The sequence below is a fragment of the Euleptes europaea genome, chromosome 12 (assembly GCF_029931775.1).
Source record: "Euleptes europaea isolate rEulEur1 chromosome 12, rEulEur1.hap1, whole genome shotgun sequence".
Classification (NCBI taxonomy): domain Eukaryota; kingdom Metazoa; phylum Chordata; class Lepidosauria; order Squamata; family Sphaerodactylidae; genus Euleptes; species Euleptes europaea.
Genome location: NC_079323.1, coordinates 43,089,505 through 43,106,624, shown reverse-complemented (window position 1 = coordinate 43,106,624; position 17,120 = coordinate 43,089,505). Strand labels below are relative to the sequence as shown.

The 17,120-nt window shown below is 47.3% G+C and overlaps 1 protein-coding gene across 2 annotated transcripts in view; it reads right to left on the bottom strand.

The window, feature by feature from the left end:
- IGSF3 (immunoglobulin superfamily member 3) overlaps window positions 1-17,120 on the bottom strand; it is a 145,643-nt gene that overhangs the window by 2,850 nt on the left and 125,673 nt on the right. For both annotated transcript variants that reach the window (XM_056858501.1, XM_056858502.1), the window contains 2 exons: window positions 8,986-9,396; window positions 3,327-3,734 (listed from right to left, as the gene is read on the bottom strand). In XM_056858501.1, coding sequence (XP_056714479.1) covers window positions 3,327-3,734; window positions 8,986-9,396 — 819 coding nt within the window. The remainder of the gene's footprint in view (window positions 1-3,326; window positions 3,735-8,985; window positions 9,397-17,120) is intronic.

The following is a 17,120-nucleotide window of genomic DNA, read 5'->3' as shown; positions in this document are numbered from 1 at the left end:
GCCTGCCTTCTGTCTCAAATCAAGACACAAACTGAGAAGGACAGTCAGGCACACTTGCCTCCCCCAAGCAGCCCCATCCTGCAGTCTGAGAACCACAGCTATGAAGTGCCACACATCTTAGGCAGATCAGGAGAGGGAGGGCAGGAAGGGCTGAGTCCGTGTTTGGCTCTCGTAGCTCTTTCTTATATGCCATGGGTAATGCTGATTGCCACTTTGGGGTCAGGAAGCAATTTGCCTCCAAGCCAGATTGGCCAGGGATTGTGGAGGGTTTTTTTCGGCCATCTTCTGGGCATGGAGTAGGGGTTACTGAGGGTATGGGGGGAGGCAGTTGTAAATTTCCTGCATTGTGCAGGGGGTTGGACTAGATGACTCTGGTGGTCCCTTCCAACTGTATGATTCTGTCTCCCCCCAATATCTAAGGGCCAGCTCTTGTATTACAGGAATGGCCCGTTGTTGTCCTCCCACGTGCCATCCAAAGCTCTAAGCTGGAAATTCATGAGCAGGTGGATACCTTCCTGGTATATGGTCTTAGCTACAGGAAGGACAAAGCATGTGTATTCAGAACAAAGACATGCATTTGACCTTGCAGTTCCAAAGACTTAATGGCACTTCAATCTTTGGAAGAGGAGATAGCAATCTCAACGGATTCTTCTTGCCTCCTCTCCGTTTGCCCTGATACTGCTGGCCTCCCAAGAATAAAAAATGGGGGGGGGCTCAGTAGACCAACTAGAGCAGGAAGCGGGAAAGACTCACTCTGCAAAGTTTCCCCACTAAAATTATGCAAGGGAGTTATTTGCTCTGACAAAGGAAGCAAGGGAATTGAAATAGGAATGTTTCAATGCCATTTATCCGTTCACATTGTGCCTGTTAACAAATAGATACAGTCGTTGCATAATTAAGAATGCAGCCAACTTTTATACTAAAGCCTTGAATTTTCTCCCCTCTAAAGCATTACCCCACAAAAGAAATTTTTATTGGCCTGAAGATTGGTGAATTTGTTAAGCAGCCCCAAAGGACTGGGGGGGGGGGGGAACCAGAGAAAAGCAAACTGAATAGGTTGATGGATTGCTGAAGTACAAAGATATTCATTATATCTTAATTTTGTTCCTGAGTGAAAAAGTGTGTGGTATGTTTTTAAGTCTAAATTAATGATTTCTCACTCTGTCCTTCACAGCTTCAAGAGTAGCTGCAAAATTTCCACCTCGGTCTGTTTTCTGTCTTATCTTGAGGCTGCTAACAGGCAGTTTGAGAACTTTCAGCCCAAAAGGAGAATTCGGAAGCTTTGCTCTAATGTGTGTAGCATTCATAATGATTATTGCCTGGAGGCATCTTTCCCCTAGAGAGACTGCAGTCTTTTCTTCTTAGGCCTGAACACTTGGAAGAAAAAGTGGCTTTAGCAAATGTGTCAGAGTGAAGATTTTCACATTTCCCCTGAATGTTGGCTTGTTCTTCAGAGTGAAAGTCCTGTCCGCAGGGATTACAGCCCTCCTAAACTTTATTCTGGTATTTGCTAACTGAATTATGGATTCTTCATATGGAGAAATTCTGTTGAAGTGTATGGGATTTGTATCTACCTTTGAAGAACCCAAGAGCAGATGCCCTGATTTTAATGGTTTTTCACAGAGCAATCTCACCTTTTCATTCCTTCAACATGGGAAACCATATCTGAAAGATTAAATCTTTAATTTATGCACTTAAAGACAGTTACTTGCTAACTGTGAAAATAATCTAATTTATACTGTTCCCATCAGGGAACATGGCTGTATCAATAGTTCATTGTCAAACTTCAACAGTTTGCAGCTTTCCATATAGATTTTTCACATGGACTTCACATTGGTCTTTTCTCTCCTTGCAATTTCTCCCTGTGTTGCTTTTTTTAGTTAAAATCCTTGACCTGGGCAGCTAAGGAGTCACTGGAACCCTACAGCTATTTCTTATCAAATGCATACACAAAATCACAGCACCTTTTCAAACAGATATGTCAACTTCTTATAGAGGGAGTTGTTTAACTGCCCTCAAGCCACTGAAATCTATTAGATCAGAATAATAGGTCCTTATTTTCCATACATTACCAAGCACTCTCTCCCTCAACTAACCTCTGAGTAGGGCTGTTGATTCAGTTCGTCCCGAACCGAAAAAGCCGAATTTCTCCTGATTTGGCTGTTTTCAGTTCGGATGGAAACGAACTGAAAAAAGGCGGGAAAACAAAGCCCCGAATTCAGAAAATTCGGGACATCGCCGAATAAATTCAGCAGGTTCGGCGTTCCCGCCTTTTTTCAGTTCCCCCCCACCGCGCGCCTTCACGGGGCTTCCCTGAAGGCACACGGGGGGCTCTTTGAACAGATCTGTTCTCCCCCCCGCGAGCCTTCAGGGGGCCGAATTTTCCCCCGAACTCTGGATCTCGCGCCGAATTTTGCGGATCCGAAGCGGGGGAGTTCGGACTTTGGCACGTCCCAAATTTAAACGGGCCGAATTTTGCCGAAGCCGAACTTTACCGATTTTTTTTTCAACAGCCCTACCTCTGAGGTCAGAGAGAATTTTACAAGCCCTTCTCCGGTATTGTGGAAGGGAGACAGAACATTCTACCGGATGACCTCCATGTCCATAACTTCCGCTGTATTCTTCCTTCCTTCCACATTATAAATGTAGACAGCAAAGGGAAGAAGAAGAAGAGTTGGTTTTTATATGCCGACTTTCTCTATCACTTAAGGAAGGCTCAAACCAGCTTACAATCACCTTCCCTTCCCCTCCCCACAACAGACACCCTGTGAGGTAGGTGAAGCTGAGAGACTGAGACTTGCTCAAGGTCACCCAGCTGGCTTCGTGTGTAGGAGTGAGGAAACCAACCCGGTTCACCAGATTAGCCTCCACCACTCATGTGGAGGAGTGGGGAATCAAACCTGGTTCTCCAGATCAGACTCCACTGCTCCAAAACATAGAAAACATAGCTCAGCTCCTGCTGTTACCCACTCTTTTCTCAGTAACATAGTTGTTCGGCCAAAGAAAACAAAACTAAAAAGAAAGATGCGGCGACCACGGTAGTTTTGTGTTCTTTCCTGGCTGCTTCCCACTTCAGGAGAGCACCTGAGGGCTTAATGCTGCAAACAAGTTTATTCACTTAATCTCACCGCTGATTAATAAATGACAAATAACTTGTTTGTCACTGAGCAGCACATTTGTTACTTCTCTCCCTCATCACACGCACACACACCCCAAATACGGAAACGGGGAGTCATGTGTACATTGAAGATGGGAATCTCACAGCCACACTTCTCTCACAGAACTAACTGAGCTTCTCTCCGCATCACTGCTCCCAACACCTTTACCTGGTTGCTTCACCACAATGGTGGTCAGCCCGGAGAGGCTTTCTGCCCGTTTGTACCACGTGTTCGTGGGATCCAGCAGCCACTCCTCCACACGGCAGCTGTAGACGCCACTGTCCTGAACGGTCATGTTCTGAATGGTGAGCAGGTACAGGCCCGGGGAGGGGCTTTCCAGGCGCAGCCTACTCTTCAGGTCACTTGCTGCTGCTGGTTCTCCATACAAGACAGTGGCCTGGCGGCTCAGCTTCACAACTTCGTCTCTCTCTGGGCGGCCAGGTTTCCACCTGAACCACGCCACTGACAAGTGGGAGGCATGGCTGCTCCGGCTGGTGACCAGACACTCCAAAGTCACCCACTCGTTCTCTAGAATTGTGAGGTTCTTCAGGCTCTGGTTTACCTCCAGAAGGTTTTCTAGATTAAAAAAAATATAGAAAAAATAAACAACATTCGATTGCTAACAACACAATGGACCAAAAGGGGCAGCCTCTCTATTTCATCATTTCAGTTCATGCAGAGTACTTGCTTTTCATCCTCTTATCTAGAAGTGAAGATTTTTATTTGAAATTGCTCCAGTGCAGAAGCATTGGATTTCTGCTGTTTCTCTGGATTGTCTAGCATGGCTCTGAAATGTGGAAATCACAAAGGAGTTCTATTCCATTGTATGGAAGAGACACCATGGGGGCTTACTTAGTAAACGCATGTGAGTGGTGCAGCCACAACATTCACTGATAGAAGAAGAGTTGGTTTTTATATGCCGATTTTCTCTACTGTTTAAGGAGAATCGAACTGGCTTACAATCTCCTTCCCTTCCTCTCCCCACAATAGACACCTTGTGAGGGAGGTGAGGCTGAGAGAGTTATAAGAGAACTGTCGTGCCCCAGGCGAGGGAGCGCGGCGCCGCGTACGAGGTCTCCCCCTTCTAGTCGAGCTTGGGGAGCTTCTTCGGCCTCAGACCACTCAGCCGGGGAGTTTGAGCTCACTTCCCCTTTCTGAGTCCGCCAGGTTTAGGGCCACAGACAATTCGCCCCTCCTAGTCAGCCCTCCTCCTCGGCCTCCACTCCCCAGCTCCCTTTTAAGCCCTTCTTCCCCTCCACGCAGCTCCGCCCTCCCGAGCCTATATAGGCCGGGGTTTTCCTTCCTTCCAGGGCCCCGCCTACGGGATCCGACTCCGGCAACCCCGCCCTCGCCCTACCCTCGCCCGTCCGTGAGTCCGAGGGTCGCCAGGCGCGGCCCTGGGCGTCCCACCCCCCAGCCATTCGCTGCGGGCTGGGGCCCTGCCGTCCACCGGCAGAGGTGACGCTCCCGACCTTCTCCGGGGTCTTCCAAGCATCCCTGGGCCTGCGTGGGAAAGAGGAAGGACTCGTGAGGGGCCGACCCACCCAGCCGGCTCTCGGGGTGCGGGGCCTCCAGCCTCGTCCTGCCCGGCCTCCCTTCCGCGCGCCTTCCCCTCCGGCCGCTCTCTCCCGCCGTCTCCGCCGGCCCTTCCCCGCTCTGGGATGCCGCGCGCACCCCCCAGCCCCCCCGGACTCCAGGTGAGCGGCGGGGTGGAGGCCGAGCTTTCGCCGCCTGGGACCGGGCCGTCTCCCGGCCCCCCCGGGCCCCCGGTGAGCAGCGGGGTGAGGGCCGAGCTCTTGCTGCCTGAGGCCGGGCTGCCTCCTGGCCCCCCCGGGCTCCTGGTGAGCGGCGGGGTGAGGGCCGAGCTTTTGCCGCTCGGGAACGGGTCGCCTCCCGGCCCCCCCGGGCTCCCGGTGAGCGGTGGGGTGGGGCCCAAGTCCGCGACGCCCGGGAGCGGGCCGGTCGCAGGACAAGAACTGTGACTAGCCCAAGGTCACCCAGCTGGCTTTATGTGTAGGAGTGGGGAACCCGATCCTTGAATTACTTACCGTGAAGGCTCCTTCTGCTCTGGAATACGGAGGGCATCTTCAGTATGGGTTACCAACCCGGTTCACCAGATTAGAGTCCACCGCTCATGTGGAGGAGTGGGGAATCAAACTTGGTTCTACAGATTAGAGTCCACTGCTCTTAACCACTACACTGGCACCACGCTGCTGATAAGATTTAAATACTACAAATGGAGCGCATTTTGCAGGAGCAGCAGGATACCATAGGGAACCAGGCAGTTCTCTTACATCAGCGTGGTGTAGTGGTTAAGAGCGGTGGTTTGGAGCGGTGGCCTCTGATCTCGAGAATCGGGTTTAATTCCCCACTCCTCCATATGAGCAGTGGAGGCTAATCTGGTGAACTGGATTTGTTTCCCCACTTCTAACACACAAAGCCAGCTGGGTGACCTTGGGCAAGTTACAGCTCTGTTAGAGCTCTCTCAGCCCCACTTACTGCACAGGGTGTCTGTTGTGGGAAGAGGAAGGGAAAGTGATTGTAAGCCGGTCTGATTCTGCCTTAAGTGGTAGAGAAAGTCGGCATATAAAAACCAACTCTTCTTCTTCTTTACTGGACACAGCTTCCTTCCCAAGATACCACAAGGCATTGGTTTAGTATGAACTTGCTCTACAGTTTCGCCAGTGAGCTTGCTTCAATAGCATAACTTCAGAGTCTCACATATAGCATTGAGACTCTGGTTAAACAAAGACTGGGGAGTCTGGTGCTAATGCTGGTCTACCACTTGAAGCTTCTGATTGCAGAATCTTTACACAGAACTGTATTGCATGCACAGAAACTCAAGACATTTTGCAGCCTAGCAGGTCAAGTCTCAGCCAGGGCTTAACTTTTAGGATACACTTTTTGTGCTGCTGTATCATTGAGGGTGGCGGCTATTTCTCAAAAGGTTGGGCACAGAGCAGCCCTTCCTTCCTCCTCTTGCCCTCCTGTGTCAAGCCCCATGCCGTTCTTTCTTCCCAACTGTGCTAGAACTGGTGGGGGAAAAAACAGATTGCCCTTCAAGAACAAAACATGTAGACATCAACGAGCTCTCGGGAGTGATGCATACTTGGTGAAAACGGCTGCCCCCCTTGAGCCTCTTCCTATAACAGATCGCACATCTCTCCTGCCCGTTTTCATTTGCTGACTGGCAGCTCCTTGATTTATTCTGTGCTTTTTTATTTCCTCTTTTCTTCTACTCCTGCCAAAGAAACTATTGCCCCTTAGCAGCCAGCTTCCCTCCTCATTAAACTCACATTTCCAAGGCACAGTGTATGAGCACAGAAACATTGCTCCACACCCCCGCCGGGACCCAGGCAATGTGTAAAAGTAAAAAGTGTACAAGGAGGGAGAGGGAGGAGAGGGATAAGGAGGTACTGTACACAGAGACTGCCCGAGCAAACCAATTCCTTCTCATTAGATCACCAGTCACGAGATGCTGTCTCAGAAGCGTACTAAGTGACAGTTTACCTAATCCACCCTTCTGTCTTTGAAAGCACTTCCTTGTTTAAGCAGCCTACGACAATCTGTAACTTAATGCAGGCACACAAAACAGTTTACAAAAAGGACACCCTGGCATGAAAACCTAGACTCCTGCAATTAGAGACAGAAGCATCCTGAAGGCCTTTCTGCATGAGTGTTTTATAGGCTCTTGAGTATATCCCTGAGTCACAGCCTCTTATGACCTGTAATACTTCTGCCAAGCAGAAGCAGGAAATCCTGAACTGTGTTTCCCTGCCATAGCCTGTGTGTGTGTGTGTAAAGTGCCATCAAGTCGCAGCCGACTTATGGCGACCCCTTTTGGGGTTTTCATGGCAAGAGACTAAGAGAGGTGGTTTGCCAGTGCCTTCCTCTGCACAGCAACCCTGGTATTCCTTGGTGGTCTCCCATCCAAATACTAACCAGGGCTGACCCTGCTTAGCTTCTGAGATCTGACGAGATCAGGCTAGCCTGGGCCATCCAGGTCAGGGGCATAGCCTACATACAGAAAAATGACGTGACGTTGGGTGTTAGAAATGTCAACACTACAATATACTTCCATTTCCCCAAATATGCTTTCCTGCATGTCTGGCTTTGTACCAAAGAAGTGGTTAAATAACAGTGACTGAAAGCAGAGAAGGAAAAGAGCAACCAAAATGATCAGGGAACTAGAGCAACTGCTCTATGAGGAGCAGTAAAAAAGCTTAGGGCTGTTTAGCTTGGAAAGAAGGCGGCTGAGGGGAGACATGATAGGGGTCTATAAAATTATGCATGGTTGGAGAGAGTGGACAGGGAGAAGTTTTTCTCCCTCTCCCATAATACTAGAACACGGGGTTATCTGCTAAAGCTGGAGGGCGAGAGATTCAAAACTGATAAAAGGATTTCTTCACACAACACATAGTTAAATTGTGGAACTCCCTGCCCCAGGATGTGGTGATGGCTGCCAACTTGAAAGGCTTTAAGAGGGGAGTGGACATGTTCATGGAGGAGAGGACTATTCAAGGCTACTAGTTAAAATGGATACTAGTCATGATGCATACCTAGTATCTCCATGATCAGAGGAGCATGCCTATTATCTTGGGTGCTGTGGAACACAGGCAGGATGGTGCTGCTGCAGTTGTCTTGTTGGTGGGCTTCCTAGAGGCACCTGGTTGGCCACTGTGTGAATAGACTGCTGGACTTGATGGGTCTTGGTGTGATCCAGCATGGCTTTTCTTATGTTCTTATGAAAGACTACAGTGAAACTCTTGGAAGAACATGCCCTAAGAACAACTATTAAGCCATGACCTATGGATATGATGCCAAGAGAAGCCAGGTGGTGTGTGTGTGTGTGGGGGGGGGGGGAGAAGAGATATGAGGACAAGGCAAGGCATGCAATTAAGGTAGATGTAGCTACTGATACCAGTAAGATGAAGTACCTAAACATTCACCATGCAAGAAGACCTGGTTAAATTCTGGAACAAAGTGCTATGAAACAGGATTTGCCAGTTATAAAAAAAGAACCAGACCTTCACTGCCACCTGTAATGTCACCCCTTGAGGCATACCAAGAAGACCTCGCCTGGTTCTCTCCTTACATATAGGGATATGGTCGATGAAGATGGAGAAATTAAGAGTTTACAAACGCTTACACAAGAAATTAACAATCTGAATTGAAAAAAGATCCACAATGAACTACAAAACATGCTTCAGCAAAAATTTAATTTGAACCCCAGGAGTTTCTTACTTGGTATAATGCCACCGGAACTGTCTTTGCAACTAAAAGACTTATTCAGATATGTCACAACAGCGGCGAGAGTTGTTCTCACAAGAAAGTGGAAACAACCAACTTTGCCAGATGTAGACGATTGGAAAGACAAAATGATGGAATACGCTACAATGGCTAAAATGACCCACATGATAAATACAACTGATGAGGAGACCCTCGATCAGTTTAATGAAAAATGGAAATTGTTTTATAGATATATAGAAACTGATGGTTGAAACTCTATAATGATAGTAGTAGAATAAATGTTATAAACATAAGTTAATTTATAGTGAAGTTAACTCCTAGTAGAAAAGTCAAAAAGAAAATGTCAAAGGACAGTCTGCTTGATTAATTGGAAAATTAGATGCTGTAACTATGTGGAAACTTTTTTTATATATATATACCCTATCTGCAGACTGATCCCTTATCCCCCTTTTTCCTTCTGTATCCCCTATTTGAAATAAATAAAAATATTTTAAAAAAGAAAGAAAAAAAGAAAGAGGATTTGCCCCTTTGGAGCACACTCTCGTATTTTGCATATTGCCTGCATTGGACACATTACCTGGCAACTTGACTGTGACTTCAGTCCGGCCCGAAACCTCCTCTGCCAGCTTATACCAGGCGTGGTTGGGGTTGAGAAGCCACTCCTCCACGTGGCAGTAATAGCTGCCCGTGTCGCTGACCTGTGCCCTCTGCACTGTGAGGCTAAAGAGGCCTCCGGACAAGGACCTCTCAAACTGCAGCCTTCCCTTCAGCCCTTCTTCTTCGGCGTAGGTGCCGTACTCAAACACGGAGTTGTGGGTGGTCTTCAGGATGAGCCGGCCGTCGGTGTCCGCTGGCTTGTGGACGTACCACAGGACAGCAAAGTGGGAGTCCGGACTGGTCTGAGACTTCACAGAGCAGTTGAGGGGGATGGGCCTGTTCTCCACAAGAGTGACGCTCCGCTTGGATTTGCTGACCTGCAACTTCGTCACTGGGGAAGGAGGGGGAGAGAGAAAGAACGACTGGTTAACGAAGAAAATCAGGTTCCCTGAACAAAGATAAGCGAGACAGTATTTTTTATTCATTTATTTGTAACACTGAGTGCTTTTTCACTTGTGTACTGTAAAGGTAAAGGTCCCCTGCGCAAGCACCGGGTCATTCCTGACCCATGGGGTGATGTCACATCCTGACGCTTACTAGGCATCCCCAGTCCGTCTTCCCTTTACCCCCAGAAAGCTGGGTCCTCATTTTACCGACCTCGGAAGGATGAAAGGCTGAGTCAACCTTGAGCCGGCTACCTGAAACCGACTCCCGTTGGGATCGAACTCAGGTCGTGAGCAGAGCATGGACTGCAATACTGCAGGTTACCACTCTGCGCCATGGGGCTCCTACGGGTCCCTAAAGTGCTCTATAAAGCAACAGACACTGCAAAAAACAAGCCCAAGTTTTATAACATCACAGTACAAGTCAAAATTCTGATGTATTATAGGACACTGGGTATGCCCACCACAGCTTGTCTGACTTGAATATAGTACTGCTGGCTTCAAAAACAAGGGAGGACATCGCGTGTTCCCCACGTAGCCTCAAAAGCCACACCTCCTTTAACCCTTATTAGTCAATGTCGGACGCACGGGAGGAAACGGAAAGAAGGTTATGTACAAATCATTCTTAAGGGGGGAAAAAAAGAGAGGCAGGCCTCATGACAATAAGGCTTTGCTGTTCTGATACAGCACTCAAGGCTTATGCATCCTGGCAACACATTAAAAAGTTCCCCTGGAGCCTATACTGCTGTTGGCTTTAATCAGTATGCTAATAAAGATAAGATCGCTGTGCTATGCGATGACATGACATATAGAGGAAAGAAGCCCTCATCTCTTCTCTCTGGGGAGCTCGCTTTAATAGGGAGGCTCGGGCTCAGACTGCTGAGTAGAGACTTTCCACCTTATTAATTTTAGGAGAATAACCCTCAGCCGCCAAGAGGTGGCAACGTGACCTCCTGCTCCTTCCTTGCTGGTTCCAAGGAGAAACCAGCGCTCGGAGTCCTTGGAATATATATATTACAAAAAAGCAATAAGGGAAGGGAACTGATTCACAGAAATTCGACTCCTTCCCCTTGCCCCCCCCTTCCCCCTCGCTAACAGTTTATTTTTAATTGGTACTGGATTATTTTCTGGCACTGTTGCTAAGGGAACCTCAGTTGCTATAGTAACTGTATATGTTAAACGGGCAGCCTATATCTGTTAATAAAGTACTATGCACACTCAAGTAAGGGCACTGTGTACATTCACTCACACACTCAGCATAAATTCTGTCCCTCTTCCACCGGGAATATGTGGCATCTGCACCTTGTGGAACTGGAGATACGCTGTAAGGCTTGCAGCTTTGTTTTCCTTGAGCATGACACTACGACGAGACAGGAAAATGGGAGTGCCATTGATAACTGGCTCTGTAAAATGGCAGATAGTTGTCCTGTACATACTGGGTGTTTGTTTCTTCAAACTGGATCAGCAGAAGTAAGCTTGTTAAAGAATTATCATGCTGGCAAGAGACAGGATCTGTAATGCCCTAACTTGTTGCCTGTGTATGTTACGTGCCGTCAAATCACTTCTGATTTATGGTGGCTCGATGAATTCATGACCTCCAAAACCTATCATTAACCGCCTTGCTCAGGTCTTGCAAACTGAAGGTCACGGCTTCCTTTATTGACTCAATCCATCTCACAATGGGTCTTCCCCCTTTCCTACTGCCTTCAAATTTCCTAGCGTTACTGCCTTTTCCAGTGTGTCCTGTCCCTATCTTGTACCAAGCTGTAATGGCTGCTAATGTATAAAAGTTAAGCATTTGCTTCACAACACCACATGGCCCAATACTTCAAAGCTTATATACAAAGCTTGCTTTGACTTACAGCTGCCAATATTTGGCCAGAGGAGGATAAAGTATAAAACGATTTTGCAAATTATTCTATTTGGAGGCAAGGCTGGGTCCAGAAGATGATGAGTTCAGGAATGCTTCCCTTCTTCCAGGTTAGTGGGGTTTACTGAGGCCTTAGTTGTAGAACTGGAACTCATTTAGGGGGGCAGACTCCCCCCACCTACTCAGCTCACCTGTAACACTGATTCTTCCCCTACCCTGGTTTTTTCTGCTTTAGCTTCGTGTAGCTAAAGCCAGCATGGTGTAGTGGTTAAGAACGGGGGAGTCTGATCTGGAGAACCGGGTTTGATTTCCCACTCCTCCACATGAGCGGGGGAGGCTAATCTGGTGAACTGGATTTGTTTCCCCACTCCTACACACGAAGCCAGCTGGGTGACCTTGGGCCAGTCACACTCTCTCAGCCCCACCCACCTCACAGGGTGTCTGTTGTGGGCAGGGGAAGGGAAGATGATTGTAAGCCGGTCTGAGTCTCCCTTAAGTGGTAGAGAAAGTCGGCATATAAAACCCAACTCCTCCTCCTCCTCCTCTTCTTCTATCAGCTCTGTAATGCTTGAGCAGAAGGAATCCAAATCGTATGTTCAGCCAACATTCTGCCCAGAGTTAAATACAGTACCAACGCACGGAGCTGGTTGCATGCACAGCTCTGCTCTCTCAACCTCCCTTCTAGCCTCACAAGGATACCAGTTTTAAGTGTGATCTACAGGCATCTGTCATAGTCCTGCGTCAGCACCGTGCAGCACTGTCAAATGTATGACGAGGGGGCATGGCCTCGTCTGTGGGGCAGCTGCAATTTGCCACTTGAGTGCTTGGCTGGGGGCAGCCATCACTCACTCCAGGCACGCAGCATACTTGTGCAAAGCCATAACGTGACACATACTGGCAGCCAAGTTCAGCATTCGGTTCTTGCTCTATTTTAAGAGAGAGAGTTACCAACATGTCCTTTCGTGTGCTGAATGTCCTCACTGGTTTGTTTCTCAAATTGGTTGTACTCGACCGATGCAAAAATAATGTTGAAAAGTGTTTTTGTTTTAATGTGTACTATTAAATACAAGCAACTAAAAATGGTGAGAAAATAAACTCATGGGTTGGATTTACACAAGGGTGATGCCATTTTTCAGTCAATCCAACAGGGATGAGTACTTGACTGTACCCCCAATTTTAGGTTCATTATAAAGCCTTTTATCCGGGAATCTGTCTCCAAATTGGATAATTTGAGGGTTATTTTAGCAGGGGTGGATTTTAATATTACATTGGCAGTTGCCAAATTTCTTTCCCAGACAATTAAGATTAAAAAATATTAATTTCTTTATGGGCTCGTTAGATAGTTACTTTTTCCCCCTTATTTTTATCTCAGGGCAACATCGTTAAGGGCCGAATTGGCCATGTGAACCATATCATTAAAGTAAGTAATTTTAGCTTCATGATGGAATCATTATTTAACACGAGAGGTCCCCCCACTAGACATAAGACAGATGGTTTGATGGGAAAGTACTGGAGGAGGCACACAGGTTTGAACAGAAGGTGTCAGAACTCTATGACAGGAGGACGAAAAGAACAGCACACAGATTACAGAACGCAGACTCAGCCCCCACCCCTGGCAGACACACTCCTGACCTTAGTGTGTGTATCCAGGGTATACCTGGGGTAACGAGTGGAGCAGTGCATGAATTCAAGGACCCTGGCGGTGAAGCTGAACAAAAACCACACAATTTTGTCCAGGTACAAGTTTCACGTAACAGTTTTAAAGTATGTGGTCATATCATTTCCACCCACAGCTGTGAACTCCAGCAGGGAAGGATAGACAAGTATCGCATGTAGAGAAAGTGGGTTGGGTAGAAGTCCTTTACCAGCCACGGGAATTAAACACTAGTGCTTTGAGCAGATTTCCAGTATCAGAGATCAACTGGAATTAAAATGCAGAAAGCACCAGTGCACAGTGACGCAATACGTGGAGAGTTTAAAGATGTCTTCCTACCTTCCATGCACTCAGTTTTGTGAAAAACAAAAAGGCCATTCGCTAGCCTCTGCTTCAGCATCCCACCGAGGGAGAAAAAACTCATATGCCAATGTTTTCACGCATTCCTATGCCCACTTCATATGGATGAATTTAAATCCTTCAAAAATGGGTAAGTTTTCTCCTACCATTCTGTAGTTCGACAGGAAGGATTTCCTAAGGCTGTTAATGATAGGACATTTTGGAGGTTGTGAATTCATAGGGTCACCATAACTCAGGAGCAACTTGATTGTAGTACACACACACACACGTGTACGCAGACACCAACACAGCAAAAGCCATGGCTGCTTCCATGTTCTAGACTGCCCACATTCTAGCCATGGAAAAAAGTCAATCAGCTGCAGTCCCTGCGGTATAAGATGAGAAGCAAGTGGCAGAAAGACATTATAAACCGGGACCTGCTGCTAAGACGCCCTCAACCAAACGTTCCCGAGTAAGCTCAGAAAGTGAACTTCATAATTAACAATGAGGAACAGGTAAGCATCTGAAGGAAAACAACAGTGCCTGCTTATGTCTAAACCAAACATTAAGTGACCTTGAAGGAGGTAAACAAAGAAGAAGGTAACGTCAAGTATCGTGCTCGGTGAGAACATGATTAGGCCACTGAGTCCACCTGCTGTTGCACCACTTGGATGAAATGTGGTTCAAGCAGCAAGGTTGCTCAATCCTGACCAGGCGCAACAAGTGAAAGCATGTTAAATCTGAGGCTTAGAGTTAGCCTCCGGCACTGGTGTTCTACCAATCATGGTTCCTTTAGCTCAAGGGTAGAATGCAATTACTATCACTCAGCACACAGGGAAAACGGCCAACCCAGCTGGGAACAAGAAGTAAAGAATGACCTTATCTATTGGAGTTTGTTAAGGGGATCTAGCAAGGAGCAATTAATCATCCACTCGAATTTGTCCACTGGGGTTTAATTCCCCCCATCTGTGTGTGTGTGTGTGTGTGTGTGTGTGTGTGTGTGTGTGTGTGTGTAAAGTGCTTTCAAGTCGCAGCCGACTTATGGCGACCCCTTTTGGGGTTTTCATGGCAAGAGACTAAGAGAGGTGGTTTGCCAGTACCTTCCTCTGCACAGCAACCCTGGTATTCCTTGGTGGTCTCCCATCCAAATACTAACCAGGGCTGACCCTGCTTAGCTTCTGAGATCTGACGAGATCAGACTAGCCTGGACCATCCAAGGCAGGGCCCCCCAGTCTTTACTCTTGCATAAATATGGGAAAGGAGCTGTAATCATAAGTGCTCCATTTGGATTTCTTTGGAAACATTTTCAACTGGCTAAAAAGGAGAAGCTTTTATATTCTAAAGTAGCTGTTGGGCTACACCACCAGAACTCACCAGAACAGGCCATGGCAGCATTCTGTGTGGTCTTTATAGATATTTCATGGTAGCAGACAAACTGATGTAGCGCTATACTACTTAAAAATGTGCGCTCTTTCCTACAACCCCCTCCAACAACGTCAAAGGCAGGTAGACACTGCTCTTATTTTTATGTCGATGGGCCATTTCATGGCTTGCCTAAGGAATCCTAATGAAGCTGACATTTTAACTCAGGTATCTCAGGGACCTGGATGGCCCAGGCTAGCCTGATCTCATCAGATCTCAGAAGCTAAGCAGAATCAGCCCTGGTTAGTATTTGGATGGGAGACCACCAAGGAATACCAGGGTTGCTGTGCAGAGGAAGGCACTGGCAAACCACCTCTGTTAGTCTCCTGCCATGAAAACCCCAAAAGGGGTCGCCATAAGTCGGCTGCGACTTGAGGGCACTTTACACACACACATATCTCAGGGTTACAGCAACTCAGTGTCTTTCATTGCTTTAGCCACAATATCCTGTCTTGCTTCCTTAGGGGATATGTTTTAGGTGACAGATCACGTCTTTCCTTTGTTCTTTTCTCTATCTTGAAACATTAGTCATCAAAACTTTACGTAGCTAGGCGACCAAAGATATTTTTTTTGAAAAATGCCTGCGTGTTTGTATGTGCATTAGAAGTAATTGTATGCTTTGTCCCAGGACAATCTCTCCGGAGCAGAGGGAAGTCCGCAATGAAGAAGAAGGAGTTGGTTTTTATATGCCGACTTTCTCTACCACTTAAGGCAGAATCAAACTGGCTTACAATCACCTTCCCTTCCCCTCCCCACAACAGACACCCTGTGAGGTATGTGAGGCTGAGACTATGTGACTAGCTCAAGGTCACCCAGCTGGCTTCGTGTGGAGGAGTGGGAAAACCAACTCGGTTCCCCAGATTAGCGTCCGCCGCTCATGTGGAGGAGTGGGGAATCGAACCCGGTTCTCCAGATCAGAGTCCACCACTCCAAACCACTGCTCTTAACCACTACACCATGCAGGCTGCATAGCCTTTGTATTCCTGTTAGCCATGAGAACAAGCAAGAGACTCCGAGATCCAAGTGCAGAAGCAGCAGCAGCAGCGACAGATGGGGCACCTAAGGAAAACCAATCTCGAAAACAAACAGTGGTACAGGTACATTCCCAGCTCCCTTCCCTCCAAAAATGGGAGCACAATAGTCTTCCCTTGGCAAAGCATCTGGATCTGAGGGACAGAAATGCTTTTCGTGGAACAGTTTATCAAGGATGCTCTTTTCTTAGGCTATTAAAAAGATGCTATCTTTTATTGCAAGATTTAAAAAAAAGGAAAAACCAGTCATCATCAGAACTCTACTGCAGAGTAAATGGTAGGTGCAGGGTGTTTGCAGCTCTCCCGTAACTCATTAGATCAAGAAAATTAATCAAGCAGAAGACACCCCAGGCAAAATACTCCATTTTGGTTAAAAAAAAATTGGGGGGGGGGGGCGAGGGGAGAAAATAGAAGGAACTGGCTAAGAATAAAGGTGTGTGTATGGGGGTGGGGACACGGCGCTTACACAAACCAGCGGCCAAACCAGCACACAGACCCAATGGGACAGCATGGGCCTGAGGAGAGAGAGAAGGGAAGTCAAAGGCAGCTTTGTCCCACTTTAAAAAGACCGCTTGCCTCTGGGGAAGGGCGCCTTCAAAGGCTAGCTTCTCCTGGAGAGAACTTATGAAATATCACAAACTTTCCTTGCGCTTGCCCTAGTTTTTTAAGCCTCCTGACAGAATGTGGCCTTTTGATGTAACAGGAGCAAGGGCAACAGAATAAGCCACAGTGATCCCCAACACAGTGCCTGGCAGCACATGTTGTTCATGGTGTGTTTCCAGGCGCCCACTTGTTTCAGCACCGAAGAAAAGAGACAATCCTGGCTTCCATCTGATTCACTGCAATAGGAGGTGCTTGTGAAGATCCCAGGGCGTACATTACCGTTTGTGTCTGCAGGGAGAACCCATTTGGAAACAGCTGCCTCCACCACAGGATGCTTGTGTTGGGAACTCATCCCATTTGGTGTTTTGTGATTGGACCTGGCATTCATGGCAGCCATTCTGTGATTGGTCCCCCTCCCTATGACAGATATTTTGCTGTAGCACCCACTAACTGTTCTCAAAATTCCCCAAAAGTGTGAGGATCGCCAAGGTTGGGGACTCCCAACAGACTGGCTCTCGATCACTGTCTTACAAGTACGCGCATAATAACAGATGGAATCTGCCAGTCCAATTAATCCCAGTCCTGAGGCTTCCAAACTAAGAGCCCCTTCACATGTTACATAAAACAGTAAGGCTGCATATTTCTGCCACAGATCTATAACATCCTGAAGAGCATTTGTGTGTGTGAAAATAAGGGTACTATAAACAAAGCTAAGGCGCTAACCATAAGCTCACATACTAGCAAACACCCTTT